This window comes from Carcharodon carcharias, chromosome 8 (genome assembly GCF_017639515.1).
Source record: "Carcharodon carcharias isolate sCarCar2 chromosome 8, sCarCar2.pri, whole genome shotgun sequence".
Taxonomy (NCBI): Eukaryota; Metazoa; Chordata; class Chondrichthyes; order Lamniformes; family Lamnidae; genus Carcharodon; species Carcharodon carcharias.
In genome coordinates this window covers 127,165,593-127,193,237 of record NC_054474.1, presented here as the reverse complement: position 1 = coordinate 127,193,237, position 27,645 = coordinate 127,165,593, and the positions used below count along the sequence as shown (strand labels likewise).

At 44.3% G+C, this 27,645-nt stretch overlaps 1 protein-coding gene across 2 annotated transcripts in view; it reads left to right on the top strand.

The window, feature by feature from the left end:
- The first annotated feature begins 10,608 nt into the window (after nucleotides 1–10,608).
- fut7 (fucosyltransferase 7) overlaps nucleotides 10,609–27,645 on the top strand; it is a 47,030-nt gene continuing 29,993 nt past the window's right edge. Inside the window, exon 1 of one of the 2 annotated variants that reach the window (XM_041193953.1) lies at nucleotides 10,609–10,740. In XM_041193953.1, coding sequence (XP_041049887.1) covers nucleotides 10,704–10,740 — 37 coding nt within the window. In that variant the 5' untranslated portion in view covers nucleotides 10,609–10,703. Of the gene's footprint in view, nucleotides 10,741–24,004; nucleotides 24,117–27,645 lie in introns of those variants that run through there. The other variant, XM_041193950.1, reaches the window with a different exon arrangement.

The window sequence follows — 27,645 nt, the reverse complement described above, 5'->3', positions numbered from 1 at the left end:
GAACAGGAATATGAGAAGGACGAGGAGGAAGAGAAGCTGAAAGAGAGGGACAATGAACAGGAGGAAGAGGAAGCGGCCTAGACTTACTGGCCAGGCTGCACGTGAAGAATCCAACCAAGCACAACACCAGAAACCACAAGGCCAGTTCCCCATTTGCTAACAGTCCCACAACCTGCCCTTTCCTCTGTCACTGACTATGCAGCATCTGCTTGGCCACAATGCAAAAATAAACATTCCTAACCAAATTTATAAAGTAAATCTTTCCATATTGCATATAAAAATCAACAAATCATCCACGTGCATCCCTTCAATGCCTGTCTTCCATGTGCCTTTCCCTGTCCTTATGCTCCTGTTCAGTGCCACCTCCGAAGTTGCAGGATTGCTTGCAGAAGGCTGTTGAATTTCAGTGGGAGAGACTGCTCATGACCTCAGGGGATGACCTCAAGTGGCTCTAGCCCAGGAAGGCCCGGCTGTGGACTGCACCATAAGAACATAGGCAGCAGCAAAAATAAACATTCCAAACCAAATTTATAAAGCAAATCATTCCATATTGCATATAAAAATCAACTAATCATCCGAGTGCATCCCCTCAATGCCTGCCTTCCATGTGCCTTTCCCTGTCCCGTGGATGATTAGTTGATTTTTATATGCAATATGGAATGATTTGCTTTATAAATTTGGTTTGGAATGTTTATTTTTGCATCGTGGCCAAGCAGATGCTGTCTGGGCAGGCCAGCTGACAGGTCACAATCAGAGCGCTGGTGGAGTGGTAGGTGTTGGGGGACCAATGTTGTGTCCCTGAGAGAGGACAGCAGGCTCATGCTCTGTGGAGCTGCTGTCGCACTCGTGGGTGAGGCCTCAGCAATCCCAATAGTCTGTTAGAGGACAGCTGGATTTCTGGTTTTGCTGTGACATCCTGCAAGTCCCTTTGCATACAGGAATCCACAGGCACGGTGGCAGCAATCTGACTTTGTATGACAGCAACCTGATCTTCCCCTGCAGCACTCAGACGTTGGGTGCTGCTCCTCATTCTGCAATGGAAGCTGTGACATTGGCCACCTGATGCTGCATCATAGTTTGGTCCACCAGATATTGGCTGCCCCTTCCATGCTGAAAAGAATGGGTTCATAGCTCTGCACATAGCCCTGTGCTCTGTTAGTGCCAGGCACCTCCAAGCTACTTGATAATGAACACAGGTTTTTTGGCAGGCTTCCTAATGCACCAAGTAAACCCATCACCGTTCTTCTGTAGGCTGTCCCACTGAAATCCTCATTTCAAACCTCCAGAGGAAACTCGTGTGTGACATCACCCTCTAGTGAGCTGGCACCTGTGGTATCCTTGCTCCTTCCCCATCACCCCCCTCCCCAACCCTGCCCTGCTCTGGCTGCAGGCCACTTGTGCCCAGTGTCTCATCAAGTGCTGATCCCACCACTTAACTACCCTCTAAAGTACACACAATGTCTGAGCTGGTGACTGGAAGTGTGCGAACAGTTAGTGGTGTTTCTTCCTCATGACTGTGTTCCTGCTCTCCCATTTCCTTCCACAGCACCACTGCTCAGCTGCAGTTCTCGGATATCTAAATAGGTGAAAAGCTGTAGGGTTGTGGTGCAGAGAGATAGGGTTGTAAGAAGTGAACAATTACAGCTTCTGCAGCTCGTAAATCAGAAGAGATTGTGTGATGCAGGGGGAAGAAAATGTGAGAAGGAGGGTGGTGCGTGAGAATATCACCTTCAATGGTTTCAGGACATCCGCTAGCAACAGCCTGAGCAATGGGCATTCCAAGAATGGCTGACGCTGTCTTCTCCATTCTTGGGATAGCTTACTAAAGGAAGTGGTCGGACAAGTAAATAACATTTCTTTGGGGTCAAAATGGATAAGCTCTGAAGGGGAAACACATTGTCAGTTTAATTGCTTGGTTAACTGGAATGCAGACCAGACCGAGTTATGACTTCAGTCAGCCTTGACATTTGTTCATGTTGCTTAGTGTGTGGACCACAATGATGCACAGTTTACAGTCATCCTTCTTAGGGCCAAACAGTAAACTATATATTTTTCCAAAAATACATTTTATCCGTAAAGTACCTGAAAGAACGTTCCAAAACATTTCAAACTGGCCGTAACAGAAAGCGCAATAATATTCAAATTTTCTACCTAGACCATGGGCAGAATTTTTAGGTTGGCGGGCGTGCACCCGACCTCACTGGACACAAAATTGCACGAGATGACGTCAGACAAGTGTCCCGACGTCATCCCATGTTCGCGCGGTGTTTTGGTCAGCGGGTGTGCACAAAATTTGGAAAAATTAAAAGGCCAATTAAGGTCATTAAAGTTGCAGTTGTCTTTAATTTTACGTTGCCCATCCAACCATATGGTTGGCAAATCGGCCAGGCAGACTTTGCATTTATCATGAAACCTCATCCAAGGCCATGGGCGAGGTTTCTGTTATTAAATGAAAGAAAAATTAAAATCTATGGACAGCGTTTTGATAATATATATATATATATATATAGAGGTGGGTGATTGTGAAGCTTGCACTTTTTTTTCCTGATTTTGAAAACTTCATTTCACGCTTTCCAGGTCTTCAGCTCTCTGCCGTCGGGGAGCTTTCTGTCAGTTCTCGCCTGGGACTGCGCTGATGTCAACGGCTGCCCTCCATCTGCCCCCACCTCGGCAGTGCTGAGCTTTTCAGTGTGCGTTTCACGCTGGCTGTTAATTGGCCAGCCAGTGCGAAATCGCGGTTGGGGGCCAATCACGGCTGATGGTCCATTTCCCGGCTGCTCCTGGGTCCACCGATCGCCCCCACCCACCAACCTAAAAATTCAGGCCCATGTTGCACACTGAGGTGATTCAATACAATCAAAGGAACATTACAATCATTTCAAAATGGTCGTTACAGAAAGTGCAATGATATTTAAGTTGTCTATATAGATTATGTTGCACCCTGAGATGCTTCAATATAATTGCGATACATGTAATATTCACTGCATACATTTAATGTCAGTCATATAGCCCGAGGGGCCTTTTCAATTCCCATCCCCTTGGTGCTGAAAGGTCTTTGACAGCGACCTCTGCATTGGTGACCCTAGGCTTTGGTGCATCCCTCAGCATGTAGGCCTGGACTTTGGAATGTGCCAGACTGCAACACTCGGTTGAGGACAATTCTTTGCACTGGAAGACAAACACGTTTTTAGTGCCAAACAGATAGCCAAATTTACAAGTAACATAACAGGTTTATTGTAGCTACATCTAAATTTGGTTTAATGCAGGTTGAACTCTGGAGTGCTCCCTGAAGTAGTGTTGAATGTGCAATGTGTCCCTAAACACTGACTAAATTCCTTATCCCTTTCCATGTCTACAATCTATAAGCAAAACGGTGAACCATAAATATTTTGTCGTAAAATAATTCAGAAGAAGACTCCCATGGAAAAATTTTCCATCATTTTAATCACAGTTCCTGTTTTGTTGTTAGTGTCAATTATTGGCCTAGACAGTACCTTATGGCCCTACACCTTCACCGCATTGAAACCAAGGCTCATTTTACTCTAACTCATTAATTCCCAGAACCTCAAAACTGTGAACCTCTTTGTCCCCCTCAGTCTCAGAACTCACCAAGGATCCTTAGACAGCACCTTCCAAATCCATGATCGTTACCATCTAGAAGGACAAGGGCAGCAGATAGATGGGAACACCACTGCCTGGAAGTTCCCCTCCAAGCCACACACCATCCTGACCTGGAAATATATCGCCGTTCCTTCACTGTTGCTGGGCCAAAATCCTGGAACTCCCTCCCTAACAGCACTGTGGGTGCACCTACACCACATGGACTGCAGCGGTTCAAGAAGACAGCTCACCACCACCTTCTCAAGGGCAATTAGGGATGGGCAATAAATGCTGGCCCAGCCAATGAAGCCTACATCCCATGAATGAATTTAAAAAAGTCATTAAAGTCCAAGCATCTAATCATGATTTTCTGATTTATCTATACATAGAAGATCCACAAAAGGGAACAAGAGGGACAAAAAGAGAGAATGACAATAGATTAGCAGCTAAGGGGATCCAGAATTCTTTTATAAACACGTAAACAGTAAAAGGGACGGTGGGGTCAAATCGGCACAAAAATGGAGATCTTCCGGTGGTGGCACGAGGCATGGCTGAGGTACTAGGTTCATACTTTACATCTGTCTTTACTGGAGAAAATGATACTGCCAACATAGCAGTAAAGGAGGAGGTAGTAGCCATTTTGGATAGGATCAAAACAATGAGGAGGTACTTAAAAGGTTGGTGGTTCTCAAAGTAGAAAGGTCACTTGGTACTGATGGAACGCATCCCAGATTACTGGAGGAAGTGAGGGTGGAAATTGCAGAAGCTCTGGCCACAATCTTACAATTTGCCTTAGATACGGGGCTCTGAGTAAGGGACAGAAACAGAGAGTAATGGTGAATGGTTCACAGTACAGAAAAGGTTAAGAGGAGACTTGTTTGAGATCTTCACATCATGAATGGTTTTGATAGAGTAAATAAGGAGAAACTCTTTCCAGTGGCAGAAGGATCAATAATAAAGGATGGAGATTTAAACTGATTGGCAAAAGAACCAGAAGCAACGTGCAAAAGTATTTCTTAATGCGGCATGATCTGGAAGGCACGATCTGAAGAGCTGGTGGAAGCATTTCAATGGTTAATTCAAAAGGGAATTGGATGACTCTTTGAAGGGGTAATATAATAGGGATATGGATAAAGAACAGGTGTATGGGATGAATTGGACAAAGAGCCTACCAAGGAGCCAGCATGATGGGCCAAATGGCCTCCTTCAGTGCTGCATCATAAAATGATACTGCACCTTTCCTTTTACTATCAACCTTGGGGGTGCTGCATTCTGGATCCTTCCCTTACATATTTATACAAATCAAGAAATCAGAGGTTTTGACTATAACTTCCACATATAGCATAATAACTCATTCAAAGTAAATTTGAGTAAGGGCTCTGAGAATAGATAGATTCAGGCAATCAAGTACACCCCAGGGCATGAGAGATTCTAAGCTGTGAGTTTGTGATAGGGTAGAGAGCACTATATCATCAGTAATTAAGTGGGAACTAGGTAAACACATGAGGGGGAAAGGAATAGAAATTTCTGATGATGGGATTGGATGAAATGGGAGTGATTAAAACCAACTGTGTAATCATATGGAGCATAAACACAGTTGGGCTGAATAGTCTGTTTCTGAGGTGTACATTCCATATGAAGGGGAATTGACCAGGGTTAAACAGTCCAGCTGTGGAGATGGATACCTCTAACTTTGTCTATTGTCTTTAGGGGATTGGGGAGTATTGTTATTAGACTTTCGCTCAGGTAGTTCAACAGCTGTTTAGATCCATAAAGTATATATTGTGCAATGCCTGCACAAGGTAAAGCTTGAGACACTGTTTTCTCATTCTATAAACCTTGATTGACCTGGGCAACTATGATGACTCGCTTCAAAAACAGTGAAGCAGACCCTGGTGGAGTGGTGTCCTTATTCACTGGGCCGTGGTGGGGTGCGAGTTGACAGCATATGAACCTCTGATTCAGGCTCACTGCTGAGCAGCTGGTTGGAAACCTCCACTGCCTGGTCCTAGGGTACAGTTACATCTTCTCAATCAGGGGATGGCGGAAACTGAAGATTGGGAAGTGGGAATAGAAGGAAATGCATTAAGGAGTGAAATGTTTTGGGTATAACCGAGTAGTGGCAATATAGCAACAATTTCAGTAGTCAGGCAGGTAACTCAGGAAACTTTGTGGAGCCCATTTGAATAAGAGCAAGCTTTGTGAGAAATACACTTATTGCAACCAGTTTGGCAGTTTTCAGCAAAACTTTAGCAAACAGGAGGACAGCTCCAGATTGGCAGGAAGTGCATGTCACCTGACTTTTACAGGCAGCAACCAATTAAGTGGCTACTGCCAGCGTTGCCATCATGTTTAGGCCAATCAGAGGACCAGTAGCTCAGCAGCATCATCAGGACCAGTGGCAATTGCTGTGACAGGCTGGAGACTTGAGGCCTTCAGAAGAACACAAGAACATAAGAAACAGGGGGCAGCAATAGACCACATGTCTATTAAGCCCGCTCCGTCATCCAGTGAGATCATGGCTGACCTTTGGCTTCAACTCCATTTTCCGGCCCTCTCCCCATATCCCTTAAATCCCCAAGAGACCAAAAATCTGTCTATCCCAGCTTTAAATATATACAACGATGAAGCATCCACAACCCTCTGGGGTAGAGAATTCCAAAGATTCACAACACTTTGAGTGAAGTAATTTCTCCTCATCTCAGTCCTAAATGATTGGCCCCTTACCCTGACAGTGTGGCCCCTGCGTTCTTGATTCCCCGACCAATGGAAACAACCTTTCAGTGCCTACTCTATCTGGTCCCTTCAGATTCTCATATTCAATGAGATTGCCTCTCATTCTTCTAAACTCCAGAGAAAACAAGCCCAACTTACTCAGCAGCAGGAAAAAATTTGTAACATTGGAGGGACCGAGTGCTGGAGGGGAAAATCCTCCGGGGAAATCATTGGGGCAGTGGCTCCTGCCTTCCATGGCTCCCTCTTTGCTGTAAACCACAACCCTCCCCTAAACCCTGCCACCCCATGGGGTGCAGCTGGTGGGCCGCCTCCATTTAACTGGCAGCCTCCCTACGGGATCAATTAATGGCACAATAAAATGCACGTTAATAGGGCCTTTGCATATGCAAATTGGTTGCCCAGCTCCTTGGAGCGGACAGCCTGTCCGATTCCAGTCCTGCCATATGTGAAATTTCCTGAGGCTGGGTCTTGGTTCTAAAGGTCCCCGCACCCCACCACTCCCCCACCCCCGTCCCTGTTCCCCACCACCACCCCACCCCCACCCCTGTTCCCCACCACCTCCCCACCCCCGCCCCTGTTTCTCACCACCTTCCCTCTATTCTCATGCAGTATAAAGTTGCTGCATCCCCTGACATTGGTATTTTTGTGATTGGCCTGACAAGTGCAAGAAGAAAAGCTTTGATAAAATATCTCTTTTTAGCAATACTCAAGTTCTGTACTACTAACCAATTACTCTCATCCGTGTTTCTAAATCTCCCCATAACCTCACCCCTCCCTATCTCTGTGACCTCCTCCTGCCCTACAGTTACCGAGGTATCTGTGCTCCTCCAAATCTGGTCTTTCCTGCATCCCTGATTTTAATCGCTCCACCATTGGTGACTGTGCCTTTAGCTGCCGAGGTCCTAAGTTCTGGAATTCCCTCCCTATACCTCTCAACTTCTCTATCACAATTTTGTCTTTTTAAGACGCTCTTTGAAAGCTACCTCTTCATCCAAGCTTTTGGCTACCTGACCTAAGATCTCCTTATGTAGCTGTGTTTCAAATTGCGTTTGATAATGCTCTTGGGAAGCACCTTGGATATCATACTCCATTAAAGGTGCTGTTTAAATGCAGGTTGTTGTTGAGTTGGAAGATTGTCAGTTCAGGCCCCACTGTGGAGGATTGAGCATAAAATCCAAGCTGACACCTTGCTGTAGTATTGAGGGAGTGCTGCATTGCCAGAAACACCATGGCCTGAATTTCATGCTTCCCCCGCTGGTGGGCTTTTGGGGGGAGCAGGGAGCATGAAATTAAAGGGACAGGGTCCCCTCCAGGTTTCTGCCCACGCTGACCACACAGCAATTTTATGCTGGGGCGGGCAAGGCCTCAGATGGGACACCCACCCTTGCCCCACTGGGTGTCCCTAATTGGCCAATTATTGGCTTCATTTAGGGTCATTTCCCACACAGCCTCAAATTTTAGGCTAGCGGGAGGATCAGCCAGGAATGGGGGAGACCTGAAAATGAACGGGCAAAGATCTTGGGGGGAAAGGGGTGGGGGGTGCCTCCAACAGAAGCCCCCTTCAGACTTTGGGTGCCCACCCTTAAGGTCCGGTGGCTGCTGGACCTCTCCCTCCCCCTCCCCCTCCCCCCAGGCCTCTACCTGACATCCTGATTGCTCCTTTTGTAACCCCAGGCCTTCCCTACCCTCCCCGGCCTGGGACTCCTTAAACTTATCTTGTCCTCCGGGCCCGGGACTTAGGCTCAGGCTCCTTTCTGAAGTTCCTCTTCAGTCCACTGCTGCTCCTGTTGCTGCAGGGGCTGGAGAGCTGTCAGCCAGTCGGATTGGCCGGCAGCTGTCTAAGGTGGGGCTGCTTCCTGGGTGAGGAGCAGACGTCCCGCCTGCAACCACTTGACGGTCATTCGAGCGTGAAATGGCTGCGGGGCGCACGGAGTCAGCGGGGATGCGTTCCCTGCGGATGTGGCAGCGAGGGAGACCCTGCCATCCGAAAAACTCAGGCCTACCTTTTCAATGTTAAACTGAGGTCCTGCCTCTCTCAAGTGCACGTAAAAGGCTCCATGCTACCATTCAAAGAAAAGCTAAGGGTGTCCTCCCTCGTCTTCTGGTCAAAACCCATATAGCCCTCCAACGACACCAAAAAAAATGGCCTGATCATTTATTTCACATCTGATTGTGAGAGATCTTGCTGTGTATAATTTGACAGCCATGTTTCCCTACGTTACAACAGCAGCTACACCTCAGTGGCACTTTATTGGCTGTAAAGCGCTTTATATCCTCAGGTTATAGAAAGCACAAAGCCTTGTTTTACTATTCTGTTAGCTGAAACATTTCTAGCAGTTTAATTTGTAAAAATGAGTCTCTTCTGAAAGCCATCTGTTTTACAGCAACAGGCTGGATGGAAGTGGATCCTTCTTGGCTGGAAAGTTGTGAAGTCGTGTTTTGCACTTTAGAGATTTCCCTCCACACACCCTCTCTTCATGCTCTGAACATCTGCGTGTACGTTCATTGCTCAGATGATCAGGGACTTAGGATGAGGGAGGGAGGCTGTACGTATGGAGGCAGTCACTCAGAGCTTATAAAACCTGCAGCGGTTCTACAGTCTGTACTTGACAGACTCAAGGAGTTTGATGTGTTGCATTTCCTGAGGCAATAGCAGAATATAAGCTTCCCCAGTGAAACTCTGAAGTACTCCCCACTCTGTGCCAATTGAAATTAAAATAGGTAGTCACTTAGAATCTATTTATCAGTTTAGTTGAGAATCTAACTTTGCTTTTAAATCAGCTCAGTGCTTTAAGTGCTGCAATCTATCTCACTGTTAAGTGAGCCTAGTCATTTTGTCAGGGTTATTTCTGTTTCACAGTGAAGATCCACTGATGGTTTTACTTTTGCTGCTTTTATTTTCAAACAGGGCTACTCTCATGTGCAGTGTGCCTGTACATGACCAGCTTCACAGCTGAGCTCATCGTTGATGAATATCCAACTTAATCATCCTGATAACCACTGAACAAGCCGGAAGAGGTAAGTCTGTTAAAAAAGAATGAATTATCTTGCTTCTCTACCATTCATTGGCTTCATAGGTATCAGCTGTGGCCCAGTGGTAGCATTGTAGTGCCTGAGCCAGAAGCTTGTGGGTTTTTAATCCCATCCTGGAAGCCTGAGTGTGAAGCGCTGCGCTGTCAGAGGAGCTGCCTTTAGGATGAGACATTAACACGAGGCTTCATTTGTCCTCTCAGGTGAATGTTAAAGATCCCTTGGCATTACTTCCAAGAAGAGCAGAGAGTTTTCTTGGTGTCCTGACTGGCATTTATCCTTCAACAGTCATCACTGAAACAAATTTTGTGATCATTATCTCATTGCTGATTTTGGGAACTTGCTGTGCACAGATTCCATGTTTTCCCATGTCACAAGGCCCAAAGTGCTTTGGGAAGACCTGAGGCTGTAAGAGTGCTATATAAATGTAAGTCTTTATTTTCCTTTTAATAAAATATTAAGGGACGTGGCAGAGAATAGCACAGCACAGGTGTATTTATGACAGGGGAGTGTTAACTGGAATTGTTTATATTGGCTCCCAGAAAGCATTTGATATTGTGTTGCACAGAAGATTATTAGCAAAAGGAAAGGCACATGGAATTGAACATAACTTAATAGCATTGCTTGGAAGGTAGACAACATAGAGTAGTGATATGCTGATTGGGAGGGTGTGACAAGTGGTGTTCATTCAAGATCTGCACAGGGAGCTTAGTTTTTCCACTAGATATATATTTCATGTGTTTTATTAGAAGGATTAGTAAGCTGATTATTAACCTGTTTGAACTGCATCATAAAAACTTCTCCCATAACCAACAAGTCTTGGGGTGGGACTTGAACCCAAAACTTCTGGCTCACAGGCAGGAATACTACCCACTGAGACACAAGAGCCCCCATCATACATAGTAATAACTTGGCTGAAGGAATAGAGAATTGTATGTCCAAGTTTGCAGATGATACTAAGTTAGGAGGCACAGTCAGCTGTGTAGTTAGGGACAGGATGTTTGTGGGCACACTTATCATAGTTACACATAAATTTGTTTCAGGATCTTGAAAGTCATGTTTCAACAATTATGAAATTATATGTACAGTACTTAATGATGACTTGAAATAAAAAGGAAATTGCAACACCCCTGAAAAAGAGAAAAAACGTGTGTTTATGTAGCGTCTTTCATAACGTGTTTAACAGCCAATGAAGGACTTATGTAGTGTAGTCGCTGTTGGAACGGGGAAGCCAGTTTCGGCACAGGAAACCAGCAATGAAAACAAATACTTAACCCATTTTGTTGGTTGACTGAGGGATAAATGTTGGCCAGGACACTGGTAGAGAATTTTGAATAATGCCATGGAACCTTTTACACCAACCTGAAAGGGCAGGTGAGTCTCGATTTAACCCCTCATCAAGAGGGACCACAGTTAAATTACCATTTTGGGGTGGGGGGGGCAGGGGTTTGGTGGGGGTGGGGGGGGGCAGCGGTGGGGGGCAGTAAAATAAGGAACTAATCAATGGCCTTATTTATGGAGGCAGAGCCTACATTGACTCCTGGTCTGGCAATACCTCTATTTTAAAATTCTCATCCTGGTTTTCAAATCCGTCTGTAGCCTCAGCCCTCCATATCTCTGTAATCTCCTCCAACCCTACTAACCTTTGAGATATTTGAACACCTCCAATTCTGGTTGCTTGCTCATCTGATTTTCATGACTCCACCATTGGTGGTCGTGTCTTCGGTTCTTAAGCCCTAAAGTCTGGAATTACCTTTCTAAAGCTACCCACCTCTCTACTTTTCTCTCCTCCTTTGAGACACATTTTAAAACCTACCTCCTCTGACCAATGTTTCGATTGCCTGTTCTGATATCTAAGATGGCTCAAAGTCAAATGTTATTTGATAATGCTCCTGTGCATTGCCTTAGTGCCATGTCAAAGATGCTATATAAATCCAGCTTGATATTGTTGCTGAAGAAATAATGGAGAAGGTTGATGAGGGTAATATGTTTGATATTTTGTACAAGGAATTTCAGAGGTGTTTGACAAATTGCCATGTAATAGATTGCTTAGCAAATTTGAAGTGAAGGAGATTAAAGGAGCAGTAGTAATGTGGATACAAAAGTAGAGCTAGAGCCAGGATCATTGGATGCCGAGGAAAATAGGGAATATGATGAAACATATCAGGTGAATTCTTCAAGTGAGAGCCAGGCCGAATGTAATTTGAGAGGGGAAGTAAAGAAGAAAATAAGACTGGCAAAGAGAGAATATGAGAATAGAATGGCAATTAACACAAAGGGGAATCCAGAAATCTTCTACCGGCATATAAATAGTAAACCAATCGTAAGAGGGCAGTGGAGCCTATTACTGAAAAAGAGGGTGATATATATTTAGAGGTGCAGGGCAAGGCCAAAATATTTAATGGGTACTTTGTATTTACTAAGGAAGAGGCTGTTGACAAAACATCAGTAGAAGTGGAGATGGTTGAGGAGACGGTTGAGGAGATGAATGGGGTGAAAACAGAAAGGCAGAATGTACAGGAAACGTTGGCTATGTTTAGAATGGACATATCACCTGGTTCAGATGACTTGCATCCAAAGGGTGAAAGGACATTTCAAGTAACCACAGGCTGGTCATTTTAACATCAATGGTGGGTAAGGGTTTAGAAACAATAACCAAGAGAGAAAAATTAGCAGGCGTTTGGAGAGGTTCGAGCTAATTAAGAAGAGCCAGCATGGATTTGAGTAATCTCATTGAATTTTTTGATGAAGTAACAGAGAATGTTGATGAAGGAAAAGCAATGGATATTGTCTATGTGGATTTTAAGAAATCATTTCACAAAGTACCACATAAAAAGCTGGTTAACAAAGTTGGAGCTCATGAACTAGGAGGTTCAGTGTCACCTTGCATAAAAGGAATTAAGAACAGAAAACAGCGAGTCATAGTAAATGGTCATTTTTCAGACTGGATGATGATGGACAGCGGTGTTCCCCAAAGTTCAGTGCTAGCACCACTATTTTTTGTGCTATATATAAGTGACTTGAATATTGGAATGTAGAGTAAAATTTCAAAATTTGCTATTGATACCAAACTTGTTAAAGTGGAAAACAGTGAAGATGATACCAAGTGACTGCAACAGGGTGTAGAAAGGCTGGTGGAATGGGCAGAAAAGTGGCAGATGGCATTTATTACAGAGGAGTGTGAGGCAAAGCATTTTGGCAGAAGGGATAGGGAGAAACAATATAGACTTAATGTCACAGTGTTATAGTGTGCAGGGCCAGAGGGATCTGGGGGTGCATGTGCATAGATCTTTGAAGGTGGAAGGACATATTGAGAAAGTAATTAGCAAAGCATATGGGATCTTTGACTTCAGAAATATAAGTAGTGAACACAAAAGCAGGAAAGTTATATTGAACCTATATAAAGCACCAGTGAGGCCACAATGAGAGTATTGAGTCCAGTTCTGGTCTCCACTCTTTAAGAAGGGCTTTGAGAGAGTGCAGAGGAATTTTACCAGGAATGGTTCTGGGGATGAAGGATTTTAGCTGCAAGGTTAGATTGGAGAAGCTGGGGTTGTTCTCTTTGGAGCAAAGGGGATTGAGGTGAGCTTTGATAGTGGTGTAGAGGTAGACCAGATAGACAAGGAAAACCTGTTCACATTATTTGAAGGCACAAGGAAGAGGGCACTCAGACTTAAGGTTTTAAGCAAGAGATGCAGTGGGGATGTGGGGAAGAACTTTCTTTGCAGCTATTGGTAATGACCTGGGGCTCTTTGACTACAAGCTTGGTGAAGCAGAGGTGATGAATGATTTCAAAAAGAAATTTAATAGGTATTTGAGGGAAATAGACTTGCAGGGCGATGGGGATAGAGCAGGGAAATGGACTGGCTGGATTGGTCTACAGCAAACCGACATGGACTCGATGGACATAGAGGACAATGGCCTCCTTCTGTACCGTAATCTACGACACTACATGATCCTATAACAGAAAACTGGGAAATGTAGTAGGCAGTGAGGGTGATATTTCAGGGCATAGGCAGAAATGGTGAAATGGGCGGATAATGGCAGGCTAAATTTAGTCCAGAGTCATCTGCAATGATACATTTTGAGAGGCTTAATGAGAACACACAATGTGATCTAAATAAGGAAAAACAGTTTCTATTTGAAGGAATGTCAATAACCACAGAACATAGATTTAAGATAATTGGCAATTAAACCAGTGAGCAGATGAAGAGAGAAGTTTTTGTTCAGCAGGTTGCTATCATCTGGGATGCATCATCTAAGAGCATGATGGAAAGCGTAATTTTCAAAAGGAAACTTGAGATATACTTCAAAAGGAAAAAAAACGTCAGCACCCTAGGGAAGAAGCAGGGGGGTGGCACAAATTAGAGTGCTTTTTCAAAGAGCTGGCACATGTACAATGGGCTGAGTGGCCTCTTTCTGTGCTGTAAAATCCTATGATTGCACCGGTTTGCGTAATTACTGCATATACATCACCATCGAGATTCAATGACTTTACTTTATCCTCAGATGCTTAAATTTTAGTTTTGCCAGCATTGGAACAGTGCCCCTTTGTGTCAGTATATTATCCCATTGAACAGTGGGGGATTTCCGATTAGCCATGATCTCATTGAATGGTGGAACTGGCTCAAGGAGCTAACTGGCCTGCTCCTGTTCCTATGTTCTTATTTTGTTTGGCTGAGTGTCAGGGTAACTGGATGACGAGCCAGACCATGCGTACTTTCCAATGGCTGTGTTTCAGGCAACATTCAGAAAAACCTGATTCACTCCTCACTTTCTCTGCAAAAGGTTTCTGCTGATAAAAAAAATAAACTACAGAGTACCCACCGCTTTGCTATGATCCCAGCTGATGTTACTACTGGACGATCCAGGTCCCAGATTGGAACCCAACTTGATAGATTCTAACTTTCATTTTTTGTTTAGATATGTGGAGAGTAGCTACTGAACAGTCACAGAAGTCAGCTGATGAACTTTTAACAAAAGAATAAAACATTTAGTAAACAAGAAAAGATGAACTATACTACAATACTCCTTCACCTACACCTATACCTTTACAGATATATATACAGATTTGTAAGGATAGCACAAGTTACAAAAACTATACTATACTCAAATATTCACAGTAAGTACACAGTCCATGTAAACCAATTGGCAACCTGCGGTCAGGCACCACACTCTGAAACCAAGTGACAGATACCATTCCAAACAGATGCTAAGGATCTCTTATCAATTCCCCCAGATGCTTGTTACACAATGATCAGTCTCACAGAACTCCATCTTTCATACCAGGGTTTCCAATCTCCACTCTCCAAAAACTCGCTTTGGAATCATATCCCAAACCGAAACTTTCTCTCAGATGTCTTCCGCAATGGTCCACCTCCAGGGCTTTGAAATCTTCTGCCAATGTTCCTCTCCCCTGGGTTACCAAATGCATTCAAGCTTTCTTCCACACACTCTCCCTCACTGATTCAGCCGTGTCAACAGTACACCACTGCTTCACATGCCCATAGCACAGAGTTATAGTCCTTCAGCTGTCTCTTTGGAACTTCCAGCTTCTCACTTTAAATCTGCATTCTGCAGCTTTTCTTTCTTTAAGTTGAAGCTTGGAACCTTTCTCTGCTCCTCACTCTTAACTCCACTTAACAGGGCCTTTTCCAGGTCCCTATCCATCCTTTGACTAGAAGATCATCTTGCAACTTTCTCCTGTTTCTGCAGTTTCCTCTCCTGTCCCACTTCTCTTGAGTCTTGGCTTCAACTTCAGTTTGGGGCATGCTATCTGCCCCTCTGCTCCAGTCTCTACCTGGCAGTTGTTTACAACTGAACTCAAACTGCTTTCTCTTTAGTTTTTCTGTTGGGAGGGTCTCCCTCTCTGGACCCCTGTTGCTAGGTAACAGCACAGTTTTTTCTACTCTTATGTTTGCTTTAACTTCTCTTAGAGTTGTAAAACTCATTAGAAATGCAGGCATACAAATAGCTTTAGACCTGCTGCCTCCCTCAAATAAAACTCGATCCCAGGTTTCACCTTTTAAAGTGAAACTAAAACTCAACTTAACCTTTTCTTAACACACAAATACAGAAGTACAAAACAAACTTAAACATTAAAGCTAAAACTCATTCCTAACATCCACAAATACAAATATAACTTACTTAAACTGTCTCTATTTCTGAACACCTCTTCTTTGAAAGAAAGGAAGCTTGATAACAGTGAAGGTTTCTTTACAATAGCCTTATATCTGTCTCACACAAACTTATCATCATAAACCTCTAACAATAGCTTATTACATACTATACAAAATTTTCCATCTCCTTTCACAATTACATGTTATATTGCACACTTACAAAGATTTAAGCACAACAAAGTCAATCAATGTAATAAAATTAGTAGGATTTGTACATCATAGCATTATCATAACTCAACTCTTAAGTATTTTTGTTCCTCTTATTCCCAGTCTTTAACTCAGCAAAGAATGTTTCAGTTAAGTCCACAGCCCAATCATCCTGTAGACGTAATTCCATCTTCAAGCTCGTTTTCCAAACTCAATGCAGTAAATTTTAATCTTGTTTTAGCAAAGCCAACGCGGTACTTTTTTGCATTAACATCTTATTTCTTCTCCGGTCAAAATCTATTTTTGCCATTTCAAGGATGTTATTGAGATGTTTTCCATGTTCACACAAAAGGGTTTTGCATTCCCGCTTGGTTTGATCTTTAAACATTTTGCGATCTTGTTGTTTCTCACGATCCCATTTCGAACAGGTCTTTGCCACTTCTTTTTGAGCAATGCCAATCATGTTCTCCCTGTAGAATTTCATACTACGTTCTAACCCTTCAACTCTCTTACATCATCCGCAAACATCGTGCCCCTCCTCTACAGGCTTTGCAAACTGTCCAATACTGTACTTTGTGTATTAACACTGACAAGCACTTATAAGTCAATATCTCTGGTCATTGACCTAGAAGAGTCATTTTGCGATTTCAGTCCTTATTGGTGACAATTCTTGATTTCCAATTCTGCTAGCACTTTAGTTGTTTTTGTACTACCTATTACTGAGGTTCACACACCAGAGGTGTTACTTGGATTAGTTCTTTGTTCAACTGGACCACAATGCAGCAAGCAATTTTTATCCACAGGAACAACTTTGCAACTGTGGCACCCCATACCACACGGTTTCTCCTTCATTTTCTCCAGCTTGCATTGAAGCTCAAGAATCTCATTGCTCTTTTGATGATGAAGCTCTAACAATTCATTAGTCTTGGTTTTTAATTCTGCATTCAACCAATTATTCTGATTTACCAACAATTCCTTTTCTTGTTCAAGGCATTTTCCCTGATATTTCATAGAGACTTCTGATGCTTGCAGTTCATCAAGTTTTAACTGAAGATTGACCTTTGTTAAGTTTGCTTCTACAAATTTATAATTTAGATGTTTCAAGTCCTCAGTCAAGCATTTTACTTTCCATGACAGATTCTCAGTTTCTCTCACCAATTCTCATCTTTCATTAACAAACCCCTCTTTCGTACTCGAAAGTTGGTTTTCTACTTTAATCAGGTTTTCCTTTAATTGCTTGCTATCAGCAATAAGCATTTCATTTTTGGCGACAGTAGTTTTCTGAAGTTGATCAGCATGATCAACCACCTGCTGCAATACAGTCGTCACCACATTACTGTTTTCACTAGCCAAATCATTACCCAGAATAAAATCCACCCCTTCAACAGGCGATTTAGGAGTAATTCCCACTCTAACAATTCCATTTACAAAGTGGCTTTGTAAATTGACTTGAAACAAAGAAACAGGTTCATAAATTCCATCAATATCCCTTATCAATACCTTTTCTTTCATAAAACTACCTGGAATACAAATTGTATCATCAGCCATCATCAATGATTGGTCTGCCCCAATATCTTTCAAAGTTTTAATTTGTTTACTTATTTTGTTGGAGGAGTAAGGGAAGACTTCTCCCTTTGAAACAAAACATCCAGAACCTCTAATAGCCTGACTTCCTTCACTGGTAATCAAAGAAGAATTCTCTGGACTACCTTGAACCATATCCTGCTTTCCTGTATGTTCTTGAGGGGACATGTTTCACCTGTACTATTGCTACAGTTTTAACAACCATTTCCTTTCCTGAGGATTCTTTTGGCAATGCTACCACTGTAGTAGATTTACCATTTAATCTCCAGAAATCTGCCCAAACATGTCCCATTTTGTTACAAGGGAAACACTTAGGCTTCCGAATATCACTTCCACACTCAGCACCTTCATTCCTGGCCTGAGGAGGAGTTGCTGGGATATTCCCAGCTGTCCCTTTTCTTCCCTGGCTACATGCCTTCCTTTCACCTTCCCACTTTCTATCCTTCTCTAGTTTATAGAGGTGACAGAAAAAGGGTTTAGATTTATGGACCAGCCCATAATCGTCTGCCATCTCTGCTGCCTGTCTAGCTGTTTCAACCTTCCGGTCTTCAACATGGGTTCTAACTACAAGAGGAAGTGAATCTTTAAATTCCTCCAAGAGGATTATTTCTCTAAGAGCTTCATACGCTGTCTCTACCTTTTATGCACTTATCCAATGGTCAAAATTATTTTGCTTTACTCTCTCAAATGCAGTATAGGTTTTCCCAGGCTGTTTCCTTACATTACGAAATTTCTGCCTGTCTGCCTCAGGGATCAAATTCATATGCCCTCGGAAAAGCATTTTTTTAACTGCATCATAATCCACTGATACCTCTTCCAAAAGTGAAGCATAAACCTCATGAGCTCTACCTACCAACCTACTCTGTAAGAGCAATGTCCAGATTTCTTTTGGCCACTTCATTTGCTTAGCCACCTTCTCAAATGAGATAAAGAACGCCTCTACATCCCTTTCCTCAAGCTTTGGGAGAGCTTGCACAAACTTAAACTTCTCAACACTAGGCTTTGGGTCTGAGATTTTTCATCATCAGAACTTTCCTCAGCACCGGAGATCTCCTTTTTAACTTCCAGCCTTCTAAACGGGTATTCCCTTTCTTGTTCCTTCTCTCTTTCCCTTGCCGCTCTTTCTGTATCCTTCTCCCTTGCCTGATATTCCTAAATGCCCTTTCCCTTTCCTTTTCTTCTCTTTCTTTTTCTTGTTCTTTTTCTTTTGCCTCTAATTCAAGAAGCTTTTTCAGTTCCTTTTCATGTTCAAGGTGCTTCATTTACAACTGGATCTTAGCTAACTCAATTGACTCACCCCATGGAGAATGCGAACTCTCTAGTATCCCTTCCAGTTTTAAATGCTGTGCTATTATCTCAACTATGTCTGCTTTTTTCACCACTTTAGGTACTTCTAACCCCAGTTTGTCCACCAATTCCATTAGTTTACTCTTGGATAATTTCTGTGAACCAATCAGGATTACATCTTCCATCTGTAAAAATGCCTTAGCAACCTCCAAAGCTTTTTCAAATTCCAGTCAGTATAATATACTTCACAGCGATTCCAATTCCTATGTCCAGTGCCTCTGTGCCACCACCTACTGACTTTATAAGGTATACAGATCCCACTTTATGAATGATAATCCCAGACCAATTACTATTCCACGCCCAATCACCTGCTGTCTGTGTTTCTAATCCTACAAGAGTGCCCACTTTGTTATAATCCCAGCTATGTCACTACTGGGCAAGCCTCATCCCAGATTGGAATCCAGCTTGATAGATCCTAACTTTTATTTTATTTTAGATACGTGGAGAGTAGCTACTGAACAGAGTCACAGAAGTCAGCTGATAAACTTTTAACTAAAGAATAAAACATTTATTTAACAAGAAAAGATGAACTATATTAAAATACTCCTTCACCCACACCTATAACTTTGCAGATATATACAGATTTGTAAGATAACACAAGTTACAAAAACTATGTTATACTCTGGTATTATGTTATATATTGTAGTATATGCTCCAGTGCCTTGCAGAGGCAAAGCCGAGGCATTGGAGAGAGTGCACAAACCTCCATACAACCAATTTACCCAACCCTTCAGGCACCATCTGCCCCACATGTGGCAGAGTCTGCAGATCATGCATTGGATTTATCAATCATCTCAGAACCCATCAAACCAGAATGGAAGCAAGTCATCCTTGACCCCAAGGGACTGCCTAAGACAGAAAAGATGCCCTAATTGGTTTCCCAGTCAAGGGAGTAAAGGTTAAAATTTTTCCTTCACTACCTTGTACTCGCAAGCTTATATCCCACTACAGACTGATATTCAATCACCATTAGTTCATTATGGCAGCAAGACACCTTGTCTTTTTTCAATAGGAGAATCTGACCTTGAGCATCTCTCATTCTAGAGCACCTCCTGTTTGATTTTGCAAAGACTAAAGGCTGCTTCATATTCCTAGTGTTACAGTTCAGGAAAACGGTAAGAGGCTATATGCTACTGAAGCTGGTGCAACATTTTCCAACTTATTATGTTGAGATCCATAACTCATTGCTGCTAAGCCACTGTGTCACTGTAAGCTATTCAGCTGGGTCGATGGCCTGAGAGGTCAATGGCCAGACTACCATGGACAAAAAGGCTGTGAATGTTGTTTGAAAAGCAGCCATTGGAAAGTGTGCATGATATGATTTATCATCCAGTTACCCTGAAAAGTCTGTCTCTCATCAGTGTAAGACTGCTCCACATTTCATTACACAGGTGAGTCATAACAGCTTAAAAGAAACCATCATGGAACCGTCATAAATGTAAAACACGTGGAAACCAATTCACATCGCAGTAGAAAACAGAGTTGGGCAGTAGCACAAAGCTGTTATTCCAATGGATGCCTGTTATGAACTGTGCTCAATATTCAGTTTGCTTAACTTTAATAGAGCTCAGTGGGTTGTCCAATAGATGCCAGTTCAATTCAGGTTTGTGTCACCCTTAACCCCCTACCCCCTGCTACTGTCCCTTTGCCTAACTTCACACTCTCAGTGTCACTTCCAACTATAAAAATGAAAAAAGAATTAAAAGAGGCAGTTCATCCATAAATGTTATGGCAACAGCCCATTTTTATCTAGGTGCCTGATTGGCTGGATCATACGCTAACTACTGCCCCTCCCCCACCACTCCCTGTTGATTCTGCTGTAGCCCAAATCCCCTTTTGATATATTGCAGTTCTGCATGATTTCGACACATTGCCTTTCTCCTCACCGAAAAATGTTGCAAGATATTGCCACGTCAGCCAGCCAGAGATGCACGATTGGCATCTCACTCTCACTTGACAAGAAGCTGCAACATATTGGCAACAGAAAACGCTAGCAAGCATTGCCTGAACTGCTGGCCATGCCCGCGTGTCGCCAATTGGCAGTGAATGTGGTAGGTCAACAAATTCTCTCTCTTTCTTGCTTTGTTCTTTATTCTGCACTCTGTAAGATTTTCTGTGCCAATAAGTAGTCAAGATGGTACAGAGGATCAAAGTGCAATAGAAGGGTTCCCCAGGTGGCATAGTTTATTGAACAAAGCAATGGTGTGCGGCACAATCATGTCCCACCAGATAGTTGCGTGCTATCAATTCCTGGTCCTCATTGCATTGATCCAATTCCAGTGGAAATTGTCGATCTGTGCTGTCAGCTTCACTCAATAGCCCCGGGCTGAGAGATACGTGGGTTGGAGGAAGAAATGGGGCAAGAGTTTCATCTTCTAATCATTCTCATTAAAAAGGAAATGAGTGCAGATATTGGCATCGCCCTTAGCTGTGATGCCCTCCATTATTGGGTAGCAAATATTAGCTAGGTTGCAGGCTCAGTAATAGCCACTTGAGGGAATGTTCCAATGTTCCAGAAGGCTATTGAATGTCTGACTAGCCCTCTTGCCCCCATCCACGACCAACTCCTAATCATACATCTTGTCGGTACAGATCTTACTAAGTATGAACTCACAAGGCTGAACATAAACTCACTGCTACAGTGAGCTGACTCTTCCAGTAATGCCAACACATTTTACCATCTGTCTTGTTGCACTGCAGTTCTGTAACAACGCATTTTCTTTGAAATGCATTGCGATAAGTATTTAACATGAGAATAAGAAGTGAAAATGCTTTTTAATTTGAGGCCACGCCATGGATGATAAGATATGTTCTTTGCCCTGTCATTCCACGCAGATCAACCCAGGCTGTCTGCTCAGAGTCCTGTGGGAGGGGATTTGGGAATTTGAGTTTCTCAGAAGTGATGCTGGGCGCTTGAAGGGCAGAAGAAGTTCTTTGTGGCATTGCTAATTATCCTTCACAATAACTGCTGCCTCTACCTTACACCAAGCCACATAAGGAGATATTGCTGAAAAAAGAGACAGGCTGTTGAAGCTTTTCATCTTGCAGCCATCAGGACGGAATTACAAGAATACAATCCACCGGTTTGATACAATCAAATAGCATGTCCCTTCAGCTATTTGTAACAGACAAAGTACTGACTTTTCTCAAACAGCCTGTGCGTGCAAAACTCAGAATATAGTGCCCAACTTTAGATTCTACAATTGGACAGCACTTACTAAACAATCCCAATTCTGCTAAGAATTACACGAACAACTAATATAAGATTATCAGTTGGCTCGCAGTATGGCTCACTTATGCATGCTAGAAGCTACATGTATTCATACGCAGAGCCTTGTCCTTTGCAAGTAGAAAGAACATGTTCATGAATTTCACCTTTTCAACTAACAGAAGATTGGGGACATTCATTCCCTTGTTCATTCCCAATGACAACGCCTTGGCCAATCAGAAACAACTTGCCTGCTTTGAATATAATTGAAAGCTTGGCAGCTGACTGTTGGTACGACTGGGCCCCAGGCAGGGTTCTCCCAATTTGTTATGTTCGCAGATTAGGTACCCCAAATTGTTATGCTCGCAGATGAGGAGGGACGAACTGGCTCCCTTTCTTTGCTCAATATCATCGGTTGGTTGCAACAAGATTAATTTAAAAAGGATCCCTTCCCTCATGGATACCTTTACCCAGTCCAAATGTATTTATGTTCTAAAAGGAGCCAATTTAACCAGATTGTCTTGAGTCAAAGAAAGAGTGAGTTTATTAGTTACTTAATGCAAGAAAAAATAATAAAAACACAATGCACATACACACAGATTAGAAATGAGAAAATTGAGTCCAAAAAGAAAAGCTAAAAAGACTTTTGAATCAGTCCTTTGCCCTTTGGTGTTGTTCTCCTTTGAAGGAGCTTTAGTGCCGAACATCAGGAACTTCAAGAGGTGATGGCTGCAACCTGTCGAGCCCCAAACCAAGGGGTACATAATACCGTTAGGGTGACAGTGAAAGACAGCAAAGGAGGTACACCAATGGACTGTGCCTTCTTCATTAAGAGAATCCTTTTGGAATCCTGTGGATTCGAAGCTGCGGAGATCTACTGCCTGCTGGACTTCCCCAGCTCTGAATACTTCGATGTGACCTTCAAAATTGTTGTTGCTTGTGTCATATTCCTGAAGGTGTTCAAGGAGAAGAGAGACAGCCACAGATGAGAATCCTCATGGTGGAGCCACTCTTTGCTCTGCTGTCACAACATGACCATGTGGTGACTGTGCACCTCTACAACCCCCATGTTCCTGTTGCCGATGTGCTCACCTTCCTTGCCAGGTACATTGACAAGATTGGGAACTGCACCAAGGTCAAAGACGCCTTCGGGATTTGGACCAGCAAACGCCAGGTCAAGGTCATATTCAAGATGAATGGTGAGGGAGCAATCCTCCATCCTCCTTCCAGATTTGCTATTGGGGGAAGCCATGTCTACCTTGTCTATGCTGAGCAGCCCAAACTTTGTTGCTCATGTGGCAAATCTGGTCACGTGGTGGCCAACTACAGAACTGTCCTCTGCAAGAATTGTAAGCAGAGGAACAATCCTCTGGGAGGAAGGGCACCAGACGAAGGACTGCAAACAGACTAAGTGCTGCAACCTGTGTGGCAACGCAGGCCACCTCTACCAGACCTGCCCCAAACGCTGCCTCACTTATGCACAGGTGGCCAAAACCAACAAGGAGCAAGCAGGCAAAATGGTGAGTGTCACAACCGCCAAGGACTCTTGCAACCCTCCACCCACCAAGGCCTCCAGCGAGCACAATGGGATAAAGGTGGAGACAGAGAGAGAGACAAGACAAAGGAAAAGGTTGAGGCAGCAGACAGCCAAACAACTGCATCCTTTGCTGAATCTCCCAGTCCTCATCAGAGCATATCAATGGAGGAGGAACCAACAGACGATCAACCGGAGGAGTGGCAGTTGGTGAAAAGGGTCAAAAAGAAGAATGGGCTAAGAAGGGACAGGCCACTTCACAGATGAGTGGCAAGAGGTGACTCCCATCTGACATGGATAACGAGGGCTGCTGCTCTTCGGGTGAGGAAGGGCAAGGGCGGCACCTACAGAAGAAGCAGCAAAGCTCTAGGGAGCTGAAGGAGGAAGCACCCAAGCTCCAGCACATTGGAGACAATAAAGAGACCAGCGTACCCCAACTTTGCCCTCAACTTGAAGAGGCCAGCACACCCCAGCCCCAGGAAGCTGGGAGCAGTGAAGCGCACAGTGCACCCTAGCTCCGGGAAGCCGGGAACAGCAACACCCCGGAGGGGGAGTGGATCGGAGAGACTTCTCCAGCAGAGAACAATTCAAACCTCACTCCTTGCATGAATCCCCCCGAGGTCACTTGAGTGGAACATCTCCAACCGCATGGTTCAGGACAGTTTCCTCAGCCCATCCAAAGTGAGACAATTTGAGAACACTATGATTACTCAGGAGCAGACCAAAGGGCTGGAACTGTCAAAGTTAACAGGTCTGGTAAGCCACAAAATGCTTTAAAAATAGAGATAAAGATCTATCTATTAATGTGCGTAGCATTAAATCTACTATGCAATGCGTTGTGACCTTGGATTACCTGCTGTTCCTGCAGGAGTGTGCCGCACCTCAGCTCCTACAGGCAATGGTCACGATGGTGGCCCCTTGGGCCACTGATATGGTCAAGAGGAAACAACTCACGTTCCTCCAGCCTGGGTATTCTGCTGTGGGGAGGCAACTTCACCATCTTCGAGGTTAAGGAGGTGGTGGGCGGGTGCCTCCTAGTAGCAGAATGCTTCACTCCGGTTAATTAACGTGTATGTCCCGGTACAAAACAGCGAGCAGCTGGAGGTCCTTCAGTAGCTCCCACTACTTCTGTCGACCTCCAGGCTGGTCATTCTGGGTGGTGACTTCAACTGCATCATCAATGCAGCTGGACAGTCTGGCAGGGCCTACAGCAGACTGGACACCACGTCCAGACTCCTGATTTCCTGATGGAAACAGTAAAGGATGCCAAGCTGCATGACATCTTCAGCAACCCTGCAGACAGACCACACCAGTAGATACACCTGGTCATAGCCAGATGGGTCTAGCCATTCCAGGATAGACTTCCTGTTTGTGGCCCATGCATTCACAGACAGATCCATCGACGCCAAGCCGGCGTTCTTCACTGATCACCGCCTCCTACTGGCTGACTGTCACTTACAGGAAAGCCAGAGGGTTGGCAGGGGGGCATGGAAACTGAACATGCAACTGCTGACCCAGAGAGCATTGAGGAACTCAAGAGGGTTTTCAAAGATTGGGGAACCGTGCAAAAACTCTTTGAGTCCCTAACACATGGGTGGGAAGCAATCAATGAGAACATCAAGAAGTTTTTCAACCTTAAAGGCTTCCAGAAGGCTAGAAAGGTACAGAGGGAAATGTCCCAACTCCAGAAAAACGTGCAGAACCTGCTCCGACTGCAATTGATGGGGGTCGATGTCAAGGAGGAACTTCAAGAAGTGAAGAGCCAGCAAGCCTCACTCTTTGCCTTGGAGGCATCCAAGATCATCTTCCAGTCCAGGTCCGCTCCGTGGAGCAGGATGAGACGTGGTCACGTTTCTTCTTCCAAAAGGTACACACAGAGAGCTCTGTGACCAGCAGCCTGAAGGAAGAAAATGGCTCAGTAAAGTCATCGCAGTCTGACATTTTGAGGATCAGCAAATCCTTTTATGCCAGATTGTATGACATGAAGCTCACAGGCAGCACGGCCTCCCCATCCTTCCTGTCCTCTATCACAGAGGTCTTAGATGACAGTACACAGGAGAGTCTGGACAAATCGCTAACTCCTGATGAACTGACGATGGCCTTGAGTCCTTCAAGCAGAGTAAGACTCCCAGAAGCGACGACTTACTGGCTAAGTTGTATTCAGCTCTGTGGGACTGGATTGACCCAGACCTGCTAGAAGTGTACAAGAGTATGCTTCTGACAGGCAGTATGTCAGAATCCATGAGGAAAGGCATCATCACCCACATCTATAAGCGAAAGGGGGAAAGGGAGGAAATTAGAAATTGGCGACTGTTGAATGTGGACTATAAGATTCTGTCCAAGATCATCACCAATTGGATCAAGTCTAATCTGGAGTTGCTTATCCACCCTGACCAGACCTGCACTCTACCCGGCAGGAAGACCTCTGACAGCCTTGCGCTACCCAGGGTTACAGTTGTCTATGTACGGGACAGGGGTGTGGACACCTGCCTCATCAGCCTGGACCAGGAGAAGGCTTTTGACAGAGTATCACACACCTACATGGTGGATGTGCTGTCCAAAACAGAGTTTGGGGAGGGAATCCGCAACTGGATCCAACTACTCTACACAAACATCAGTAGCACTGTTTCAATCAATGGGTGGGAATCAGAAAGCTTTCCAATTATGTCTAGAATCAGGCAGTGCTGGTCTCTCTCCTCTGTCCTGTTTGTGTGTTGCATAGAACCCTTTGCTAAGTCCATCAGGAAGGATCCAGGCATAAGCGGAGTGACGATCCCAGGCAGTGGAGGCACTCAGGCCAAAGCCTCCCTGTACATGGACGATGTCACTGTCTTCGGCTCAGATCCGCTGTCGGTGTGCAGACTGATCAACATCTGTGACCAGTTCAAAATGGCCTCAGGAGCCAAGGTAAATCATAGCAAGAGTGAGGCCATGTTCTTTGGAAACTGGGCTGACCGAGCCTTTATCCTCTTCACCGTCAGGTCAGACTGTCTCAAGGTGCTGGGGATAAGGTTCGGAGGGACCGGGGCATACGTTAGAAACTGGAAGGAGCGAGTGTCTATGGAGGAAAGAAAACTGGGCTTGTGGGTAAGAACCTGGTCATCAGGTGTGAGGCACTCTCGCTGTTGCTGTACATGGCGCAGGTCTGGCCCATTCCTCACTCCTGCACTGTGGCAATCACCCGGGCCATCTTTCACTTTATCTGAAGGTCGAAAATGGATCATGTCCACAGGGACACAATGTACAAGCCTCTAGATAAAGGGGGAAAGAACATACCCAACATTGCCCTCATCCTGATGGCCACATTTGTATGTGACTGCATCAAGCTGTGCACAGACCCTCGGTACGCAAACTCCAAGTGTCACTACGTGCTGAGATTCTACCTGTCCCCAGTGTTGTGAAGGATGAGTCTGGCCACGCTGCCGCGGAACGCTCCAAGTAGTTGGACTGTGCCGTACCACCTGTCCCTCATGGAAAAAATTATGCAGAAAAACACCCTTGACCACAAGTCTATCAGGCAGTGGTTGGCATGTAACATCCTAGAGGCCCTGCGGGAAAAGGAGATGGTAGATCTTGTCGGATGGTTCCCAAAGCAGACTGTCAAAGTCATTTGACAGAATGCCTCATCACCAGAACTTTCCAACAAGCACCAAGAAGTCGCTTGGCTGGTGGCGGGAAAGGCCCTCTCCGTCAGATCCTTCCTACACACCAGGAGTCTCACCCCCTCTACATGTTGCCTTCCAGGTGGCTGTGGTGGGGAAGAGGCCTTTGTTCACTTCCTTGTAGATTGTGCCTTCTCAAAGAAGGCCTGGAGGGAGATGCAGTGGTTTTTGTCGAGGTTTATCCCAAGCAGTGCTGTGACACAGGGCTCTGTGCTCTATGGGCTGTTCCCAGGGATACACACTGAAACAACACCAACTGCAGCTGGAGGATCATCAACTCGGTGAAAGACGGCCTTTGGTCTGCCCGAAATTTGTTGGTCTTCCAATGCAAAGAATTGACCCCGACTAAGTGTTGCAGACTCGCATATTCCAAGGTCCAGGACTACGTGCTGAGGGACACAGTAAAGCTTGGGGCAGCCGCCACAAAGGCACAATGGGGAAAGGTCACTGTCTAAGACCTTTCTGCCATAGTGCACTGAGGGGCTGGGAATTGTTTAGAACCCTTGGGCTGTATGACTCACAGTGAATATATGCAGTGAATACTATATGTATCACAATTGTATTGAAGCACTTCAGAGTGTAACATGATTTGTGTAGATAACTTAATTACCATTGCAC